The sequence below is a fragment of the Staurois parvus genome, unplaced genomic scaffold (genome assembly GCF_062004578.1).
Source record: "Staurois parvus isolate SC_StPar_1 unplaced genomic scaffold, SC_StPar_1.0 ptg000652l, whole genome shotgun sequence".
Classification (NCBI taxonomy): domain Eukaryota; kingdom Metazoa; phylum Chordata; class Amphibia; order Anura; family Ranidae; genus Staurois; species Staurois parvus.
Window position 1 is genome coordinate 1435824 of NW_028318448.1, and position 20295 is coordinate 1456118.

General features: G+C 37.8%; 1 protein-coding gene across 6 annotated transcripts in view; it reads left to right on the plus strand.

The window, feature by feature from the left end:
- Nucleotides 1-20295, plus strand: part of DST (dystonin) — a 675093-nt gene that overhangs the window by 580372 nt on the left and 74426 nt on the right. For 5 of the 6 annotated variants that reach the window (XM_089694126.1, XM_089694129.1, XM_089694130.1 and 2 more), the window contains 5 exons: nucleotides 3327-3486; nucleotides 5165-5491; nucleotides 8650-8734; nucleotides 9641-9882; nucleotides 11440-11646. In XM_089694126.1, the coding sequence (XP_089550252.1) occupies nucleotides 3327-3486; nucleotides 5165-5491; nucleotides 8650-8734; nucleotides 9641-9882; nucleotides 11440-11646 (1021 nt within the window). The remainder of the gene's footprint in view (nucleotides 1-3326; nucleotides 3487-5164; nucleotides 5492-8649; nucleotides 8735-9640; nucleotides 9883-11439; nucleotides 11647-20295) is intronic. The other variant, XM_089694131.1, reaches the window with a different exon arrangement.

Below are 20295 nucleotides of genomic sequence, written 5' to 3' on the forward strand. Positions count from 1 at the left end.
ATTGAATTAATTTTCTTATCATTATATTATTATTTTTTATGATTATTATATTTTAATTTATGATTTCATGTTTCAAATTTTATCATACCCGGGATGTTTACTAGACTCTTGTTTGGACAGATTTCAGTGTGTTATTCCTAAAAATTACAGGCCTACAATAAAAAAACAACATATTTCCATGCACAAAATGTACCGCTTTGAGCACAGAAATATTGACATAATCAGACCACTAGGGAGGTTAAACCTGGATTCCGCTCATATGTCGCTGGGTGAATAGAATAGAGAGAAGGCACAAAGGAAGTGAATAAGTGAAGCTAGGAAGGGTGCCATTTAGTTGAACCCATTGTATTGTGCTTAATGGACAAAGCACAGGTTTAATGTTTGCTGATATTTTCACACACAAGTGAATGGCTTCCCTACCTCTGTCTTGCCTGTTCAGATGGTTCTCTACAATCATTTCAAAGACAGAACGTCTGAAAGGAAATAGCTTCTGCTGTGCTCTGTTTGTAAAAAACCAGGGTTGTTCACCCTGTACTTTAATGTATAATTGTAAAACAAAGATTATATACTGTATATGTAAATCATCAGTTTTAAAATTTACTAAAGTAACACAAAATAAAAGTGACTAAACTTATTATTGTTAAAGTGGTTGTAAACCTCTGAAATTAAAAATGAACAATGCGTTCCCTTCATTAGTGTGTATTTGCCTCTCTCCAAAGCACTGAGCGTGATTTCTATCTCCTCTCCCATTCCTTTGCTATCTATTTGAGTCACTTTAGTTTATGCTAACACCAGACAATGCCTGGAGATTGCCCCGACTCCCTCCAGCGCACAGCAGGTGACCGACAGCCTCATCTGTGCATGTTTCCCTATGACAGTGTGTAGAGGAGGTGTGTCCATTCTCTCCACTCAAGTCTCAGATTACACTCAAATCTCTGCTCTATGCTGTGAAGTATGTGACATCAGATCCCAGGCCCCTGCCTTTTGGAAACTCAGATACAGGCATACATCGGTTTATGAACGCCTCGGTTAATATAATTTTCGGTTTACGAATGAAAATCCATTGAAAATAATGCCTCGGTTTACAAATTTTTTTTGCAATACGAAGCAAGTTTCCCCAGGATGCATTGTGCCTGGGAGGTTTAGAGCATCGGCCCTGTGCCTTTAAAGTGCACGTTATAAAGAGTTTTGAACAGATAAGACTTTTTTTTTTACTTTTGTCTGACCTCCAGAATGGATTAATTGGTTTTAAATGCATTTACAAATTTTTTTCGCAATACGAAGCAAGTTTCCCTAGGATGAATTGTGCCTGGGAGGTTTATAGGGCTGGCCCCATGAATGCTGGAGTCTGTGGGTAGCACGTGGCGTTGAGTGTGGAGGTGTTGAAGCGGTTTTTGCATCGAGTTTTGGAGCCATTCTGGAAATTTTTAATCATGTCCCTGTACAGTATTTTTGCCATTAAAGTGCACTTTATAAAGAGTTTTGAACAGATAAAATACTTTTTTTGTTTTTACTTTTTTCTGACCTCTGGAACGGATTAATTGGTTTTCAAAGCATTCCTATGAGAAACTGCATTTGGTTTACAAATTTTTTGCAATACGAAACGTCCTGGAGAACGCAATAAATTCAGAAACGAGGTACGCCTGTATAGACTTGGGTCTATGTACTTTGAATGTCTGTAAAGGGAGGGCTGCAGGTACACCGGTACAACTTATGTAGGATGATTTGTTTCATCTCTGTGTATTAGCTGAGGCAAGTTATTTCACTGGGTATATGTAAGTGTAGAAGAAAATATAAATACAAATGTTTTATTCGATTCTTGAAAAGCTCCTCCAAGATGCAATCATTTATTGTATTTAAGTACACGAGGCTCATGTTTTGTAGTGGTTCTCATTAGAAAAGGTTTATCTTTATTGAAGCAATCTAAGATTAGTGTACCAGATGCACAGAGAAGAAAGCCATGCTGTCTGATATACTGTAACATTGAGGTCTGTTCACTTTTCTGTGTGTGCCAAAGAGCTTTTTGCACATTTCTAGTCTTTCCCCGAGCTGTCTCATGACCCAGCATTGACTGACGTACTATTTAAACACAGCACATATTTCATATTATTAAATATTTCTGAGTGATCACTAAGTAATATTTTATATAGCCTTACTAATCTGAGAATAAGTCATGGTAATTCCACTTTCATATCTGTGTATTAATGTTTATGAACTTCTGCTGTGCTCCAACCATACATCAGTTAAAAATTTCAATATATTATTGCATAGAGAGCCAAAGTAATGATAACAATAAAGTGAAGGAAGCAGCAGACGAGTTCATAAGTGCAGAAGTGAAACTGTCGAGAAGCTGAAGCCAATGCATGCTTTTCCTAGAATAATAATATGTTGAATCCGCCCAAAACTGTTTACTTAACTATGTAATTACATGTTGTGGATCTGGCTTTTCTCTCTGCTCCGGTGAAGTCATTAGGATCCCTTAATGTAATTACAACACAACCTTATTATTTGTCTTTATAAAGAAGATGGAGCACAGCATTGCCGGATACAGCTTACTTTAATATCATGTCTGCATTGTCTGATCATATCTCTCTTAGGATTTAATAAAAAATGCTAAATATTTTAGCAGCTACAGTTTAGGACTATCACGGTGTTACCTAAAGCTCACCACTCACATTGCAATCTAATTGCACAATTTCCTTTAGATCTACCCACAAGTAGGTTGTGCTAGGACCTGTCCAGTTGAATACAAATTGATTGGATAGTTAGGTAGGTCCTCATATTATATAGTTTTGATAAATCTAAAATTCATCATACAGAGATTGTATGGTCAGATTGTAACGTGTCTGGTGAGCCTTTCGCTATGGTGCTAAGGAAAATGCTTTAGATGACTGAGATTTCATTTCAAATTTCTGTTCATAACTTCTCTAAATTTTCATTAAGGGTTTTTTCTGCAGAGTAGAAATTGCAGTCCTGCTTGCAACCACATAGCACTATGGGTCATCGAAGGGAAGGTAGCCTTGGCTTGCTTTGAGGCTATTTTCCATATTCATTTGACCACCATGTTGAAAAGGATAAATGTTTAACAGGTGTTAATGTAAATTTGTTTTATACTGCTTATGTCAAAGTTCCACCAAGCCAACAGACAGTATGGCATTCTTTTGCTTCACATCCTTCTCTATCTCATTCTGACTACTTCTGCCAGCCAAACCTGCTACTACGTTGCACAAAAAGATACCTGAAAATTTAAAATGTAGACAGAGAAAAAAAGAATGGCTAACATGATATAATGATGTAATATGATACATTAATGTTATCATCTGTAGGAATCGTCAGCTGGAAGGTATATTGATTGTTGCAGAACAGTTCCATGACACCTTGGAACCTCTGTCTGAGTGGCTCAGTAACTCAGAAAAGAAGCTTGCCAATGCAGAACCCATTGGTACACAGACATCTAAACTTCTGGAGCAGATTTCTCAGCACAAAGTAAGAAAAACTATATTCAAAGGTTTTTATTCATCTTCATTCTCTTTATAATCTTGATATTGAAGCACTAACTTTTATTTATTTTATTTTTTAATTTTGAAGACTAAGCCAATTTTATTTTTAAATTACAAGTGTGCACAATCGGTTTAAATTGGAATGATTTGTTATAATATTTTTTTACATTTTTAATAATCAGTGAATGTTTAGCATAGACTGGAATTGCATCATGGACCCTGCATTAGAGCTGCTGGGACAAATACTTTGTTTCTGATTCAGTAGATTTGAGACATATGGGTACACAAAGTGTGATTTCACCACGCATCCTCATAGTCTGTGACTCGTAAATGACCATTAGGCCCTGTTTTATGGAGCCACGGCACTTATGTAATGCTCAAGTAGCATTTCCAATACTTATTGTATGTGATAAGATATTTTCATAGGCAACTTTAGTATGCTATAAAGGGTAAGTTGACCTTTTCACAAAGAATGGAAAGGTGAATTAACTCCAAATATCCTGGCCACCCCTTCGGAATCCATTGCACATAGTGGGCGTGATGCCTCATGCTGCCAGTGTAGCAGGCTGTATACAATACACAGCCCAGGACTGAGTATCCACCATAATGCTTGCAATGGCAAGCATCATTATTCAGTGAAACAATGTAACTGCCCCGACCATTGAGAATCATTTTTTTCTTCTGGGACACCTTACCAGAAGAAGAAGCCTCAGATGCGCTTCTTATTGGTCAGCATGGTCATGTGGCTGTGCTGACCAATGAGCACTTACCATTGCAAGCTTTATAGTGGATACTTACTTGGGGGACTGTGTATTGCGGTGTACAGCCTGCAACAATGGCAGCATGGGGCCTAACGGCTGCTATGTGGAGTGAGGTTCAGAGGGATGACCAGGATATTTGGAGTTAGTTCACAATTTCATTTTTCATGAAAAGGTGAACATACCTTTTAAGTGCTGTTGCATTGTGATCCCTTAGGGCCTTGGACTTCATGCATATGGGACTTACTGTTCAGGCAACGTCATTTTTTCGAGCATATTTCTGCTCCTAGGATACAAAGATGCTGCATAGAGATACCCATGGTAAAGAATGGATATACATAGTAAAGAATGGATGTATGCTACTTGTGCAACCTGCGCATGCATTCGGGTGTACAACCATAGATGCAGACAGTCTGCGTATAGCCTTTCCATGTGCGGGTTTATGGTAGCAGCAGATTAAGCCTGCATACAGCCATGCATTACTATGCAGCGCAGCAGCTGTGTACCCTGGGCACTGCAATAAACCAGCAATTTATGTTGCATGTCCAAAAGTGCTCACTTGCATGAGGTCTTATTGTTTGATTAACAAATATATTTATTATAGCCTAAAAAAGTTAGTGCTTCAAGTAGCTTTCTATGCTTGTGCTTTTTGTCTAACTAACTTTGTTCAGCTCCTTCACTTTGAAAACTTTTTCACTAAAAGACTTCGCCTGAAGAATATTAACCTCAGAAAGTGCTAATTGTTTTGACAAGTCAGCTATGAAGCTCATCTCTTCCTTTCTCACTGCCTGAATAAACTAACAACGTGCTGATTGATTTTTATGTTTCATCTTTATCATTTTGTGTTTATTTCATTTGGCCATATTTTCCTCCTTTTTTTTTGTTGGATACACCCTCCTCATTCAGGCACTACAAGACGACATTACAGCTCACAATTCACTATTGCACCAATCTCTGAGCATTGGCAAGTCATTAAAGGCACTGAGTTCCACAGAAGAGAAGGAGATGGTTCAGGAAAAAATAGATATCTCACAGACACGGTACATGGAGATCCAAGAGAGAAGTAGCAGGAGAAACGAACTTCTACAGCAGGCACACTGCAATGCTCAGATTTTTGGGGATGATGAAGTTGAGCTGATGAACTGGCTGACTGAAGTACTTGACAAGCTGAGCAAACTGTCAGTTCAAGATTACAGTACAGATGTACTCACAAGGCAGCACACTGAATTGCTGGTATTTTGTTTGTTCTTTTATGTTATATATTCTGTTCATGTTTGTCACCATTTGATTTACACTTTTACTTTTATGATTATATCTCTTTTTTCAGCACCATATATACAATCCATTTTAACAGGCTTGCTGAGAAGAAAGAGATGCTATGCATTGGCTGGCATGTGTAAATTGCATTTGGGTAGATTAGGATTCTTTCCCCTGAAAGTGAAATTAATGTCAACAACAAACAGATTACCTACTTAGGACCAAGTGTTGTTTTTTTAAAACTTGGAATCTTATCTGAAGGTGGTTACTTTAGCAATATTAAACTTCTGACTAAAGTGGTATTATACCCGAAAACAAAGGTGTATTGTATTGAAGCTTACCAGTAGTTAGATGCTATGGTTGCATTAGTTTTATTCTTTTAGCCAATTTCCTTTATTTTCACCTGGTGATATGGCCAGTAAATTTTTTTTTTTAATTCTTTATTTATAGTACACATAAAAGCCCCTGTTGTGCAAAATATGTGACTCTGTATTGTTCCAGGACATAAAATAGGTACAAAAACTGAGAAACATATGAGCTGTCTGAAGCCCAGAACAATGGGCTACAATGTAAACCACTTAATACAGGTCATCTTGTAAGAGCCAAGTGGAGTCATTCATATTGATATGAAAGGAGGTCACATGGACCTATGTTTACCGGCGAACAGTAGTAAACCCCAGTTTTTAAGAGATATAAAGAAAGGTGGGCAAGTGAATTAGAATGCGGTATTTTTCTCACTCATGATTTGCTAAGGCCTCCTTGTATTCTGAACAGTATCTGGATTGTTGCCAGTAAAACTGTGTTTTTTTAAATTTACTCTCATCATTTCTAAGAGAGAGAGATAGCGGGAGACCCTCAGTCACCATCAATAACCACTGACCCACTGTGGGAGGATTACTTCTCTTCCATTTGAAGGTATATAGGTCATTGTTGCATTAATAAAGTGAGTAAGTAAATGTTTACATTGTTTCGGAGAGCGCACTGAAGTGTAGGAGTAGAGCCACAGGATTATCTTCCCAGTGGAATCTGTATTGTGAAAGTTTGCAGGAGATATAGGGTAGGATATTCATTTTTAAGATGTTATTTCTTCTGAACCAAGTGTGGGCAAGCTTATTCCAAGAATGTAGATCTTGTTTGATCCAAGTCATAAACTAAAGGACGTTTTCCTGGAAGGTATCCTCTGAGAAGGAGTAAGATAGATGCACAGGTATTTGAACTTGCTAGGTGCCCATCTGAAGGGGAAGTTGAAGTTGATGTTGTTTATGCTTGTAGAAGGCATAATAATTAGAGCTTCAGATTTTGTCAAATGTATCTTATAATTGAATAGGGCCTGGTATGTTTTAAATTCATGCAGGAGGACTGGAATAGAGTCTGTTTATTTTTCTATTTCCTTTAACACACTAAGGCTTATTGACTAAGCCATCCAGCAGAAGTGGCAGTTAGATGGTTGAGACACACCATTTAACACTGACGGAGGTGTTACAATGATGCACTTGTATTCATTTATTTAAAACCTTTATGTAGAACCTATTAAGAAAACAAACAATTGCTTAAAAGTGTTAGCAGGAGTCCCGCTTTAAGTTTTTTTAAGTCCACCTAAATCTGATAGCGCTTCTAACACTACCCTCTCCCCAGATTGACAGTGTTGCTGACCAAAGGTGGACCTTTTGCTCCTCCGTCCAGAGTGTATTACTGGCCATATCACCAGGTGACAATAAGGGAAAAAAAACTAATGTAGCCACCACATTTAAAGATTGATAAACTGCAATATATAACTGTTTTTTTTTGTTTAATACCACTTTAAGTATGTACTAGTTTCTATAGGGTCTCACCTCTATTGAATTATCAGTATAAACATGGGTAGCTTTCAGTTGTCTGCCTTTGGGGACGGGTTCAATATGTCTTCTATCTTACAGCATTCAAGTTTAAATCTCACTAAATATGTTATAAGTTTCCATTTTCTCTATTATCTTGACAATAAAAGTTGTTTGGATTAAAAAAAGATGTTATAAGTGCATCCAAATGCTATCGTAGATGTACTGAAGTACATATGTCAAACACAAGGTCCGCAGTCCAAATCCGGCATGCCAGGGCCATCGCAGCCAGAGCTTTTCTTGACCTCCTCTCCGAAAGCCTTCTGTTTTTACAAGGACAGTTTTCGTCTCAGTGGCTTGTGGCTCTCACAGATCTCTGTCTGCCCTGCATGCACTCAGGTTGGGGCATGGCAGGGACAGATGCTCTCCATGCAAGTATAAGATAGGAAGGGGGAGCTGCCTACACTGCCGGGAAGTACTAGAGCTGGGCTGGGTAGGTGCGATGCAAGGAAGCCTTTTGGGGGGGGGGAGAGATGAGGCGAGGGATGTGGTTGGAGATGTGTGCAAAGGTGGGGAATGGAGGAAAGGGGTGCAAAGGTCAGAAGAGCCAAAGAGTAGGGGTGGAAGTGAGCTATGGACAGCCTGTGAAAGAGAGTTGAACCCCTAAGCCCTGCACTCTGCATGTTGAGTACTCCTCAACCCTGCACTCTGTACTCTGCATACCCCTGAGCTCTGCACTTTGTACATAGCACACCCTTAAACACTGCACTCTACATAGCATACTCCTGAACTCTGCACTCTGTACATAACACAGCCTTAAACCCTGCACTCTGTACATAGTGTATTCCTGAACTCTGCACTCTGTATGCAGCACACTTCTGAAATCTGCATACAGACTTACAGATTCAACTGGCTTTTTGAGGAAAACCATAATACCGGTGCGGCCCACAATGCAATCAAGTTTGACACTGCTGTACTAAAGTAGAGAAGGGTTAGAACTTTTCAATACAGTCTTTGCTTTAATGACCATAAAGGAAATAATGGAGAATTCCCCAGCAGGAAAATGGACTGCAGTAAAAACTTGGCAGAGGTTCAAAACTTTCCCCACTCTACTAATAAGTATATTTATGCCCACCCGTTTTCCCCTTACTTCCTATCCCAGTGACCCATGAAATGGGAAACATGAATCAGAGTAGTGCTGACCTTCCTCGCTCTGATCAATTATGCAAAATAGGTTTAACTTGTAGATCCATTTAAGGCATAGACATCATTCATTTCAGTAGACTTATATATGATCACAATTTAAATGCTTTCTGACAGCTCCTTCAGGAAGATATTGTGCTCAGGAAGAAAAACGTGGACCAGGCCATACAGAATGGATTGGAACTGCTTAAACAGACAACTGGTAAGTGAGATGTTAAGCTATATTCATGGGTAATTAGCAGTCTAAAAAAAATTAAACCTTCAAAATTGTTATTTTGATTAAGGACTCAGTGACCTACTGGTGCCTACAGGATTTGGGCTTGCGTTGATGGCATCAATTTGACATCAGTTTGAGATGCTTCTAAGATCATTCAGAATTATTTGACAGGTGCATTTGACCTGCAGTTGACTTTCTTCTAACCTGCAGTTGACCTGCTTCAAACAGTTTTTGCATTGCAACGACTTTGACTAGAATAAAACACTTTTTACTCAGTCCCTTAGTCCCGGTTCACACTAGAACGCGGTGCGGGCAACCTGCAATCTGTGCAGGTTTCCCGCACCTTGTTAAGAACGCACTACAGTTGCAATCAGCAGGGGTGTCAATGTAAAGTTAGCGACACCCTAAATACAGGTAGAAAAGCAGTGCATTTGCCTGCACCGGATCACATGGTATAAATGTATCATGTAACCCTGTTGCAGTGCATTTCCAAAAGTAGTGCATGCCTACTTTCAGTGCAATATCTGATGATTTGAGCCCATTCAGAATAAATGGGCTCAAATTACACTACACCGATTTGCATGTGAATCAAACAGGAACATGCTGTGTGTTCCTGTGTGATTCATAAAGTGAACCGGGGCTTACTGTTGCTGCTGCATAGAGTCACCTTACAAATAAAACCACTTATAGGGGAAATAAAGGTGGTTACTAACATTTTCAGAGAACTGACCAAAGCTTTATAACAGTAGCAATGCACAGGAGAAAATACTCCACTCACAACTGGACAAAAACATTCACATGTAATATGAGAAAATGCAAATTTCTGTGCAGATGAAGGAAACACTTCAGGTAAAATGTGCCTTAATCATTTTAATTTCAATTTTTGATTAGGTGATGAAGTGGTCATTATACAGGAAAAGTTGGATGGAATCAAATCAAGATATTTGGAAATATCAAACCTGAGTTCAAAAGTTTCCAAAGTCTTAGAACAGGCATTAAACCTTGCAACACAGTTCCATTCAACACATGAACAGCTGAGCCAGTGGCTGGACAAGGTGGAAGTAGAACTGAAGAACTATGATCTGCAGAGCCATAAACCTGAGGAGTTGAACACCATTGAACAAAGAAAGAAGGTAAAAGATAATTATACAAAGATTTGAGTCTGTTTAGTAGCTTAGTACATAAATGGTGTGCAATAATATTTGATAACGCTCCTAATATTTTGTCCCATGTAAAATAAGCACAGCTACGTTTCTATAGGTTACCGCATGCCATCGCTTTTTGTACTTTATAGTTAAAGTGTATATAAACCCTAACAATTAACTTCTTATTTTCTCCAATTTGGTTTAATAAAGCAGAAGTAAACCTCTTCATAAACCGCTAATGAATGTTGGGATTCCGAGAGCTTTGCCAGATTGTGCAAGTATGCTGAGCTTATTTGCACATGATGGCATGTTTACATTATTCCCTTCTCCAGCAATGGGACAGCCACGTTCTCCCTTGTCATCTGCGCATTCATCTTCACTTTTTCCTGGTCTAGAATTTTCAGCCATCTTTATTGGCTGGAATGGAAGAACTCTTGCCTATCCATATGGTAGTTACATCATCCTGGCACATTATCTTGCTGGGAATATACCCTGGGCTGTGCGGCTCAGGGTATACTCAGAGAAAGAAAACATTGACAGGCAGGGAGATGCATTTATAACAGAAGAGACTTGCGTAGTCTCTTCTGTCATAAAAAGCTTTCATGTCAGTGCTTTTTCTAAATAAGACTTTACTTCTACTTTAAATATATCACAGTAAAATATATTGCGCAGGGGTGGACTGACCATTTGGAAAGTCGGGCACTGCCCGAGGGCCCGGGGTCAGTAGGGGGCCCCATGGGATGCCCCTGGTACCTTTTTAATAAGCTTTTTTGATTTTGGGCAAGGACACAGGGGCCCCATGATCCCCTATTGCCCGGGGGCCCCATGAGTTGTCAGTCCGCCCCTGATATTGTGTTATTCTTTTAAAAACCTGCACTAGAGCAGGCAGCTGGAATCTCATTGATTGCCATGGGTAACTTGTTTTTGGAATTACTCCCAGCTGTCCCTGTTTTTTGGAGGCGTAGCCATTTTCGGAATCTAGACAATGTGGGAATATGTTTCATCAAATATGGTTGTATTTGAGGAATAGTTTGGGTGGATTGGGAGGGAACGCGTTTTGGGAGACCACCTCCCTTCATCAGTGCTCCCCCAAAAAAATTACAATTTAGCAATCCTTATATGAAGTGCTTCATTAGTTTTGTTTTCTCAAGCTTTTGATTACGTCATTACAATGCTTCCAGTCCTAGCATGACAACACTTACTCACTACATTGTATCAGGACAACAGAAACAAGATAGGACTACAGAACATGGCCCCTCTCTTATGATACATAATGTAAAGTGACTTGGCTCCGTAGTCTTCATAGATGCCTGAGAACAATGTATATGATAGGAGTCAGCACAATTAAAAAGCATAGGAATTTATTAGCTCAAAAGATTCTGGCAAGATCCACAGATGCTTTTTTGAACTTCTTTAACAGATATAACAAAACATTTTAAAAGGTATACCGTACTGAAGAGGCCAAAATAGAGCAAATATTACATTTTGTTTTGAGGTTTAGATATGTTCTAAGGTGTTGTTAATCCTTAGTGTTTTCTTTTTCAGGAACTTCAATCAGAAGCCAGAACAAACAAGGCAGTGCTGGACTCCCTCAATGAAGTTAGCAGCGCTTTGTTGGAACTAGTGCCTTGGAGAGTCAGAGGAGGCCTTGACAAGATGGTGACAGTAGACAATGAGCGCTACAGATTAATAAGCGACACCCTCACACAAATGGTTGAAGAGATAGATGCTGCCAGGTTGAGATCTCAGCAGGTACTATTGATTTCTTGTTTCAGTTTGTGAAAACAAAATGGCAATCTTGAGACTAGAACAAATGTTAAAAAAGATGCTGTCATCAATTTGATATGCATCTACAACCAAAGCATAGCTTGAAAAGATTTCAATTTGTGTGAGATATTCAGTATAACAGAAGCACAACTAATCTGTATATTGTAAATGCCATCTGGTGTCATTGTTCACACACCATCCGAAGATAACATAAACTCACAATGCTGGCAATGATAAAGAAGTAAAAAAAGATAGCAGTTCAATGCTACTATCTTACACAGTTAGTTTACTAATCTCTTTTTTTTTCACACCCATGATTTTGTTCTTGAAAAGCCCCAGATGGTTAGCTGCACCATCCTGTTGTTATTAATAATAGGATTAATGAGGTGCTGCACATCAGTTTGCTTTGAATAATCTAGCTTCCAGCCTAAAGAAGTCCCTATATTAGATAATATTGTCAGCTTGGTTTGCTTTACATGCATTTTTTCTTTTATTGTTTAATAAATGCTGACATACTCCTTATCTGATAAATATATATATATTTTTTTACATTTATTAGCTAATCAATGTGAACTGTATTAGACTGGACCATGATATTATCATATATATATGTGTATATATATATATATATATATATATATATATATATATATATATATATATTATCTCAACAAAAATATTAGAAACACATCAAATGATCAAATGTTTTGTCATAAATGGAAAGTAAGATTTCGAGTAAAAATCAGTTATAGGCTGGTTATTAATGAGCTCATTCTTGGGAAGACTTGCTGTTGCATATTCAGAGTATAATGAACAATGTAACATTTCCACGCTATATATGTTCAAATGTAATTTAAAATAAAAAAAAAAAGCAGCCAGCACAGTATCACAGGTATCAATACATAAAACATATAAAACAAAAAAGGTACAGTGCTATATTTACAAAACTACAACTAAACATAAAGTAAATAATAAATGAAAATGTCCAATGATTTGCAGAAAAAAAGAATAAAAATAAAATAAAAAGTCTCTCATGACAAATAAAGATTCAAATAGTTAAAAAAAAAACGCCTCGGGAATCCACCATCATCAGCACCTCAAAAAATACTGCCTCTTTCCAGACTTGAATAACCACACAATTAAGTGCCGGTCAAGAAAAGCATAGTGCGGATATCAAATTCGGATGACGAACTCCCAACACTGTTGACTCTGGGAGGATAAGGTGAACTCCAAATGTTGGATGTAGATAGACGCCAATTGTATCCCTCTCATTAGATTCCCAAATCAAGGCATTAGTCCCCAGCTGATACTTCAGATAAATTGCCAAATATAGACCTAAAACAATGAATTATCCTAGGGAGTCATGGCGACCTCAGATGGCTGAAAGGAAGCCATCTTTCAGCCATCTGAGGTGGCCATGGCTCCCCAGTATAATTTATTTATTATTTACTTTATGTTTAGTTGTAGTTTTGTAATTATAGCGCCGTACCTTTTTTGTTTTATATATTCAGAGAATATTTAATGATTGCAATCAAAATGATAAAATCCTTGGCACAAACACAGTCTGCGCTGATTCACACATGTGCGGTGCATATTGAAGCTCAGATTTCACAGCTAATTGATACAGTAGTTGTTCAGCGGTTCAGGTCAGATTTACATCAGGTTCAGGACAGGACTAGCTCTCATAATTGATAGAAATGGTTCCCATAGAAGTCAATAGCCTGTAATCCCTTTCTGAACCAAGCAGCACTGCTCAGAAATGGGACATGACTTTTTTTCAAACCGCACCGATTCCGCACTGAATCCAAGTTTCAATAAAGGGATAAAGAAAACTGACACAATCACCTTATCTAGGGGCTCATATCACACAACGTATTACATTTTATTTTTTCGATTTGGATACATTTTAAGGAAACATATAAATTCCCATGTGGCTGTAACCTGTCAGTGTATCTTGGTGTCTATGTTTGTTGGTCTCTTCACTGTCATGTTGTTCAGTCTGATCAACCAACTGCTTGTTGTGCAATCTGTCTAAAGCCGTTCAACCACGTTTCAGAAAAGAAAAACGCTTGATTCCCTCATCAACATAGTCAGTGTTGATGGGGGAATCCCCCCTGTTGAGCCATTGTATTCTCCTGGTGAGGAGGTGGGGGAAGGTGTCCCCACTGGGAGAATTCCAATGGGGACACCCCCAAGGAATTCTCCTAATTTGAAGGTATTTCCTCTCACTTTCTGTTTTGCTATATGACAGGAAGTGAAGGGAAATCTCTGCAATGGGACATAGATGGTGAAAAAAAATCTGACCTAGGTTATAACCCTCCCTAAGGCTGGCCATACATTATACAATTTTTGCTGAGAATTTTGCTTTAGATTTACCAAAAAGCATACAATATAAGGTCAAACCTAAAGAACACTTTTAGTTGCATCCAATTTTGCAGGCCCTTGCACTACATAGTTGAAGGTAAATCTAAAGAAAAGTGGGCAGAAATTGGACTGAAATTTGTAAGAAAATTGTATAATGTATGGCCAGCCTTAGAGAAGGTTATAACCTAGGTCAGATTTTTTTTTTCACCATCTATGTCCCATTGTGGAGATTCCCCTTCACTTCCTGTCATATAGCAAAATATATATATTTCCAAAATGAAAAAAAATGTTTTGCCTATAGATCTACTTGAACATGCCTGATGGAAATAAATGCCCATGTGTGCATGGAGAACAAATGATCAAATATTGATCTTCTAACAGCCAGCAACCAAAAACATTTTCCTATTTTTTGTTCCAGTTTAGAAGGCTTAAAACTTAGTTTTGTTTATTTTTGCTTTTTTTAATTGATGTGTTTGAGGAGATTTCTGTTCATTTTATTTTTGGGCACTGGTATCACAATCTCTCCAGTGATAGGCAGCAATTAAAGCACCCTTTTTTTTTTAGCACAAAAGAGATTTTTTTTATTGCAGGTTGTGTCTTCCATTTTAATATCAGACAGATGTTGACCGCCTTTCTGTGTGCAGGCTGAATTTGTTATTGTGCCTGCATCTGCTGCAAGCTACCTGCAGGCAGCTTGTAGGGGTGGATGCAGATGCAGCAGCCACATGTCAAAAAATTGATGTGTGTCTAAGTGGGTGTCCAAAGAACAAAGGTATATCGCTCAGGCAAACAATCCAGATCAATCCACAACAGATGCAGGCTCTGGCTCGCCACCACACACGATGCAACAGGAAGAAGGGTCAGCCGCACACCGGAGGATAGATGAATATAGTGTGTATTTATTGATCCATAGGACACACAAAACACCAGGACGTGAATACAGGACTTGTTAACGCGTTTCACACGATCTCGTGCTTAATCATAACCAAAGCACAAGCAGGTGCACAGATCCAAATGCACATTACCTACATTCAAATCCATGCACCCACTCTTGCACGCAGCCTGAACGCAGTACGGGTGTCAACGCCCATGTGAGTGAAGCCTAATATGTTTGAAAATTATCATGTACTGCAAAATCTGTAAATGCATATCCAAGCAAATCCATGCTTCCCATAGTTAAATCCACACATTACAGATACACAATATCCCAATTAAGAATTTGCAGTGATAAAAACACAAATATAGCTGCACAGGTATGCATGTAATTCCTTGTGATTTTCACATAGCAAACTAAACATTGTGTTTCTTCTATTATGTACTGTATTGTTAAACATGCTACATGATTACAGAATACCGAAGAATTTTAAAATAAGAACACATTCATCAAGCTGTCAAACCAGCTTTGATCTTCGTGACACCAAAAAATCATTAAAGGATTCGGAAAGAAATGTATCAGTGTGTTTCATATTACACTCTGGACTAGAAATAGAGCTCAAAAGAAAGATTTGTTGAGAACAAAAAATGTAAATTAACCGCATGGACTATCATCACGTCTGACAAGCACAATATCACAGGGGAACTTTTATCACTTCTGCTGGTCCTCAGGATTGTATGTGTTCAGCAGTCAGAAAGGTCACTGTGAAAGAGGCCTTTATGTAGATCCCCATCAGCACTAGTCATTCTCATAGTTTGCTGGAAGTAGATTTTGTCATTCTTTTGGCATGCTTAGTGCATACCACATTAGCTGAGAGGTGTGCTTTTTATTTTCTGAATATCCCACTTATTTCATGTATATCATATGTAGTATTGTGAAGAATTCTCTAGCTTTATTTTATTCTTCAAAGCTAGAAATCTAGAATTGTTAATCCCAGTGAGTACTCCATGGAAGCTCAGAGAACCAGGAGTAGCTGCATATCCTAAACATAACTTAAAATGGTGAGTTGTGTGGTATCTCAGAACACTTAGAGACATGTTCTTTCCCATCAAAGTTTCATCACCTCCATGTAATCACATGAATTGTTCCTCATTTCTCACCCCATCTCTTATCAGGTAAAGATGGATATGTGTTCTCAGACTTCATCTTCTCTTTAGTTACTAAAGACAGTAGACAACCAAATTCCCCAGTAATAGAATTCATTGATGGCAGATTTTTTTGTCCAGTGTAGAACTAGAATGATTCCTAAGACATATACGGTACATTAGTATGATATATGAATTCCGTATACATGATCACTCGGCAATGCAGCAGTGTTTTTGGCACACATGCAGTTTAATTAAAAGTAAAACTGTTAGCCATTTTAAACGTTTAAAGTGGAATATAACCCTCCTATCTATTATAATCATGGAATCTGCCTTCTTACCCTGCAGTGGCCATGGTGATACACATGTGATCAGTTAGGACACCAGAGTCTTGATGGCTTGACAGTTCGGCTTAGAGCACAAGCAACTGTGCTCTCTCATGGCATGCCTTGAATTCAGCTGGTGTGGGAAACCTAAATTGATGGATGTGGTTCTGCTTAAAAAGCAAAGTGCAAAAACAATTTAAACCACGGTATGCCTCTTTGAAGCCAGTTTCACTTTGTTATCATGGGTCAGAATTCTCTGAATTCAAAGGTAAAGCCTTAGTGTAGCCTAAATGCCAAACAAAAATCAGCACAAGGAACATAACTTACATTTAGTAATATGTGTCCCTTGTGCGGTTTCTTCTTGGTTTAGAAGGAGTTTTCATCTTTCCTACCCCCACATAAAATTTTTCCAAAACCACAAAGAATCAGCACAAGGGACACATCACACTGAATTAATTTTATGTTCCTTGTGCTTATTTTTTTTTTTTCGTAATTCTGGTTAAACCTCGGTTTTAAGCCACAGAAAGTGTCATGTAATGTCTATGAGAGTGCCTCAGAGACCAGTAAGAACCTGGGGGATGGCATTCAAACACAGGAAAGTCAAACCTAGGTAACAAAGTGAAACTAGTTTCAGAGATGCACACAGACATTTTTCAAGTAATAGTAGGTATAGTTTGTTTCTATTGTTACACATGTAGCATACTTTTACATTTTATAGCATTTATATTTTATACTAGTTGTATGTATGGCATTTGGTTGTATGCCATTGATTCTGCTATTATTTTATTGTGCATTGATTTACAATGCACAATAATTGATGTATGAAAATTTGCATACTATGCCATGCCAGCATATGTGTTATATCCCATATTATTTTCTGTTTTTTTTCATATCTGTGTCACTGCATAAAAATCAGTAATGGTTTTGTGTTGCCTGTGTCTTTGTCTTTCCTTTTTTGCTATACACCATGAGGTTGATTTACTAAAACTGGCGCAACTGTGCATGGTAGCCAATCAGCTTCTAACTTCAGCTTGTTCAATTAACCCCTTAGCGCTGGCGTCTCCTGGCCCTTTAAGGGTTCCAGAAACTGGGAGGCGGGGCGGGGTTTTAGGGTCATGTGACCGCCGTGATTAGCTGTCACTGCGGTCACATGATCGGGAAAGGTCCCGATCGAAAGAGGAGATCGGGACCTTTCCATGAGTACCTAACATGTGTGCTGGGAGCATACAGGGCGTGCGCTCTCAGCACATATGTTTTTTTTAATAGAACACAAATGTGCAGCCGCTCGACGTCTAGGCCCAGATGCCGGGAGGACGCACATTTGCGTTCAGCCAGCGCAAAGAGGTTAAGCTTTGACAATAAAACCTGGAAGCTGATTGGTGTCTGTGCAGAGCTGCACCATATTTAGCACCATGCAGTTTTAGTAAATAGCCCCCTTAGTGATATATAATATAAGGTGCTGACCTAATATAAGCAATAAAATGTTTTTATTACTAGACCTTGACTGTGATCTTACTGGTTACTGATGTTTTAATTTCATGTTTACATAGCCTGATGTACAGTTTGTGCTTGCTAATTGTATCACAAGAACCAAAGAAAAAAGCTTACCGCTGAACAGCGCTGTCTGTTACTGTTTAGAACAGCCATCATTAATTCAAGTTTCTTGGCAGCATGAGTCATAATGCATGTCATTGTATTCTAATTTTCTGTCTAACTAATATTTACAAATGCTTAATCCTAACAGAAATCATTCTTAAATGCTGAATGAGTATTTATTAGTGCTGGTTCTCAAAAGAGCATGTTTTGTTTTAATTTAATGTTTACGTGGATAAATATCTACTTCTTATTTAGAGGAAGTTAATTTTTATTTAACAAGGCCATACTGGGTTATAAAGTCTTAAGCTAGGTAGACGTACTGAATGTCACCTGAAAGTAATTGATTTGGAATGTCTTTCAATTTCCGGCCTATTAGTACAAACATATGATCAAGTAGGGCTGAAAAATTGAAGGAGAATATTGGAAAAATATAGTCGATTTGTACAGTAATTAGTGTTTTTGTGACTACTGAATGAAACAATTTGTTACAGTGTTGTGCGCATGGTCCAAGTAAATTGTGACCAGGAAAAAGAATGTTCTTTTCCACTAAGATTCTTCTGTAAATATCTAAAAAAACAAAGACAACACAAAACCCAGCCATTTATTGTTAATGAAAAACTTTTTTGCATTTTTTTAATAATTAGTGCCAAAAGGAAAAGTGGTAGGTGGATTTTGTTTACATTACATTTCATATTTTCTTGTTACATTGCTTCGCATCATTTCCGTTCTGTACAGCAATCAGATGTTAAACTTCGATCCATCGCTATTACAGTCAAATGAAGTTCACAACACTTTGCTCTAAAGTTGGCACTAACGTTTACAAACTCAGAATTATTTTTCACTGAAGTATGCGAACAGTCATTCAAAAATCTGTATATGTATACCAAGCTTTAGTCCTACAGATCACTCTATGCCTCTGTGTCTTACCTTTTGTATGTGCATAAATACTGTATATATTGTATACAGTGCCTTGAAAAAGTATTCATACCCCTTTGAAATTTTCCACATTTTGTCATGCTACAACCAAAAACATAAATGTATTTTATTGGGATTTTATGGGACAGACCAAAACAAAATGGCACATAATTTTGAAGTGGAAGGAAAATGATAAATGGTTTTCAACGTTTTTTTACAAATACATATCTGAAAAGTGTGGCATGCATTCATTCAGCCCCCTTTACTCTAATAGCCCTAACTAAAATCTAGTGGAACCGTTTGCCTTCAGAAATCACCTAATTAGCAAATAGAATCCACCTGTGTGTTAATCTCGGTATAAATACAGCTGTTCTGTGAAGTCCTCAGAGGTTTGTTAGAGAACATTAGTGAACACATAGCATCATGAAGGGCAAGAAACACACCAGATAGGTCAGGGGAAAAATACTTGCAGCTGTATTTGCAGCGAAAGGTGGTTCTTCAAAGTCGGGGGGGGGGGGGGGGCTGAATACAAATGTACACAGCACTTTTCAGATATTTATTTGGAAAAAAAAATTAAAAAAACACTTATCATATTCCTTCCATTTCACAATTATGTGCCACTTTGTGTTGGTCTATCATGTAAAATCCCAATAAAATACATTAACATTTTTGGTTGTAGCATGACAAAATGTGGAAAATTTCAAGGGGTATGAATACCTTTTCAAGGCAGTGTATACAATATATACAGTATTTATGCACACACAAAAGGTAAGACACAGAGGCATAGAGTGATCTGTAGGACTAAATCTTGGTATACATATACAGATTTATGAATGACTGTTCGCACACTTCAGTGAAAAATAATTCTGAGTTTGTAAACGTTAGTGCCAACTTTAGGGCAAAGTGTTCTGAAGTTTATTTGACTGTAATAGCGATGGATCGAAGTTTAACATCCGACTGCTGTACGGAACGGAAATGATGTGAAGCAATGTAACAAGAAATTATGTTTTAAGAATAAATGGCTGGGTTTTGTCACGATATATATATATATATCAAATCCAACAGTCCAACTGTTATACCTAATATCATTCTATCATTTGTAAGCAACACTTTCAAACCAAAGTAACATCCCTTTCTCAAGCTACACAAATTACAGAAAATGAGCTCCAGTGCTATGTATTGTGCAATAACATTTTTTTCTACAGCTAGTAAACTCCCCAGCATGTTATCCTGTGTGTCCATGCACAGCTTTAATCAGCATTTTTTGGCATGGGCATTTTTTGTCTGGAAAAAACTCCAGACTTTTAGCTGTAAAAACGTTCTAACACTGGTAAATATAGTGAAATGAGGCAAACTGGCGTTTAGCAGCGTTTTTCGAGCCATAACTTTAGTTATTTTTGTATTGTGTAAAAAA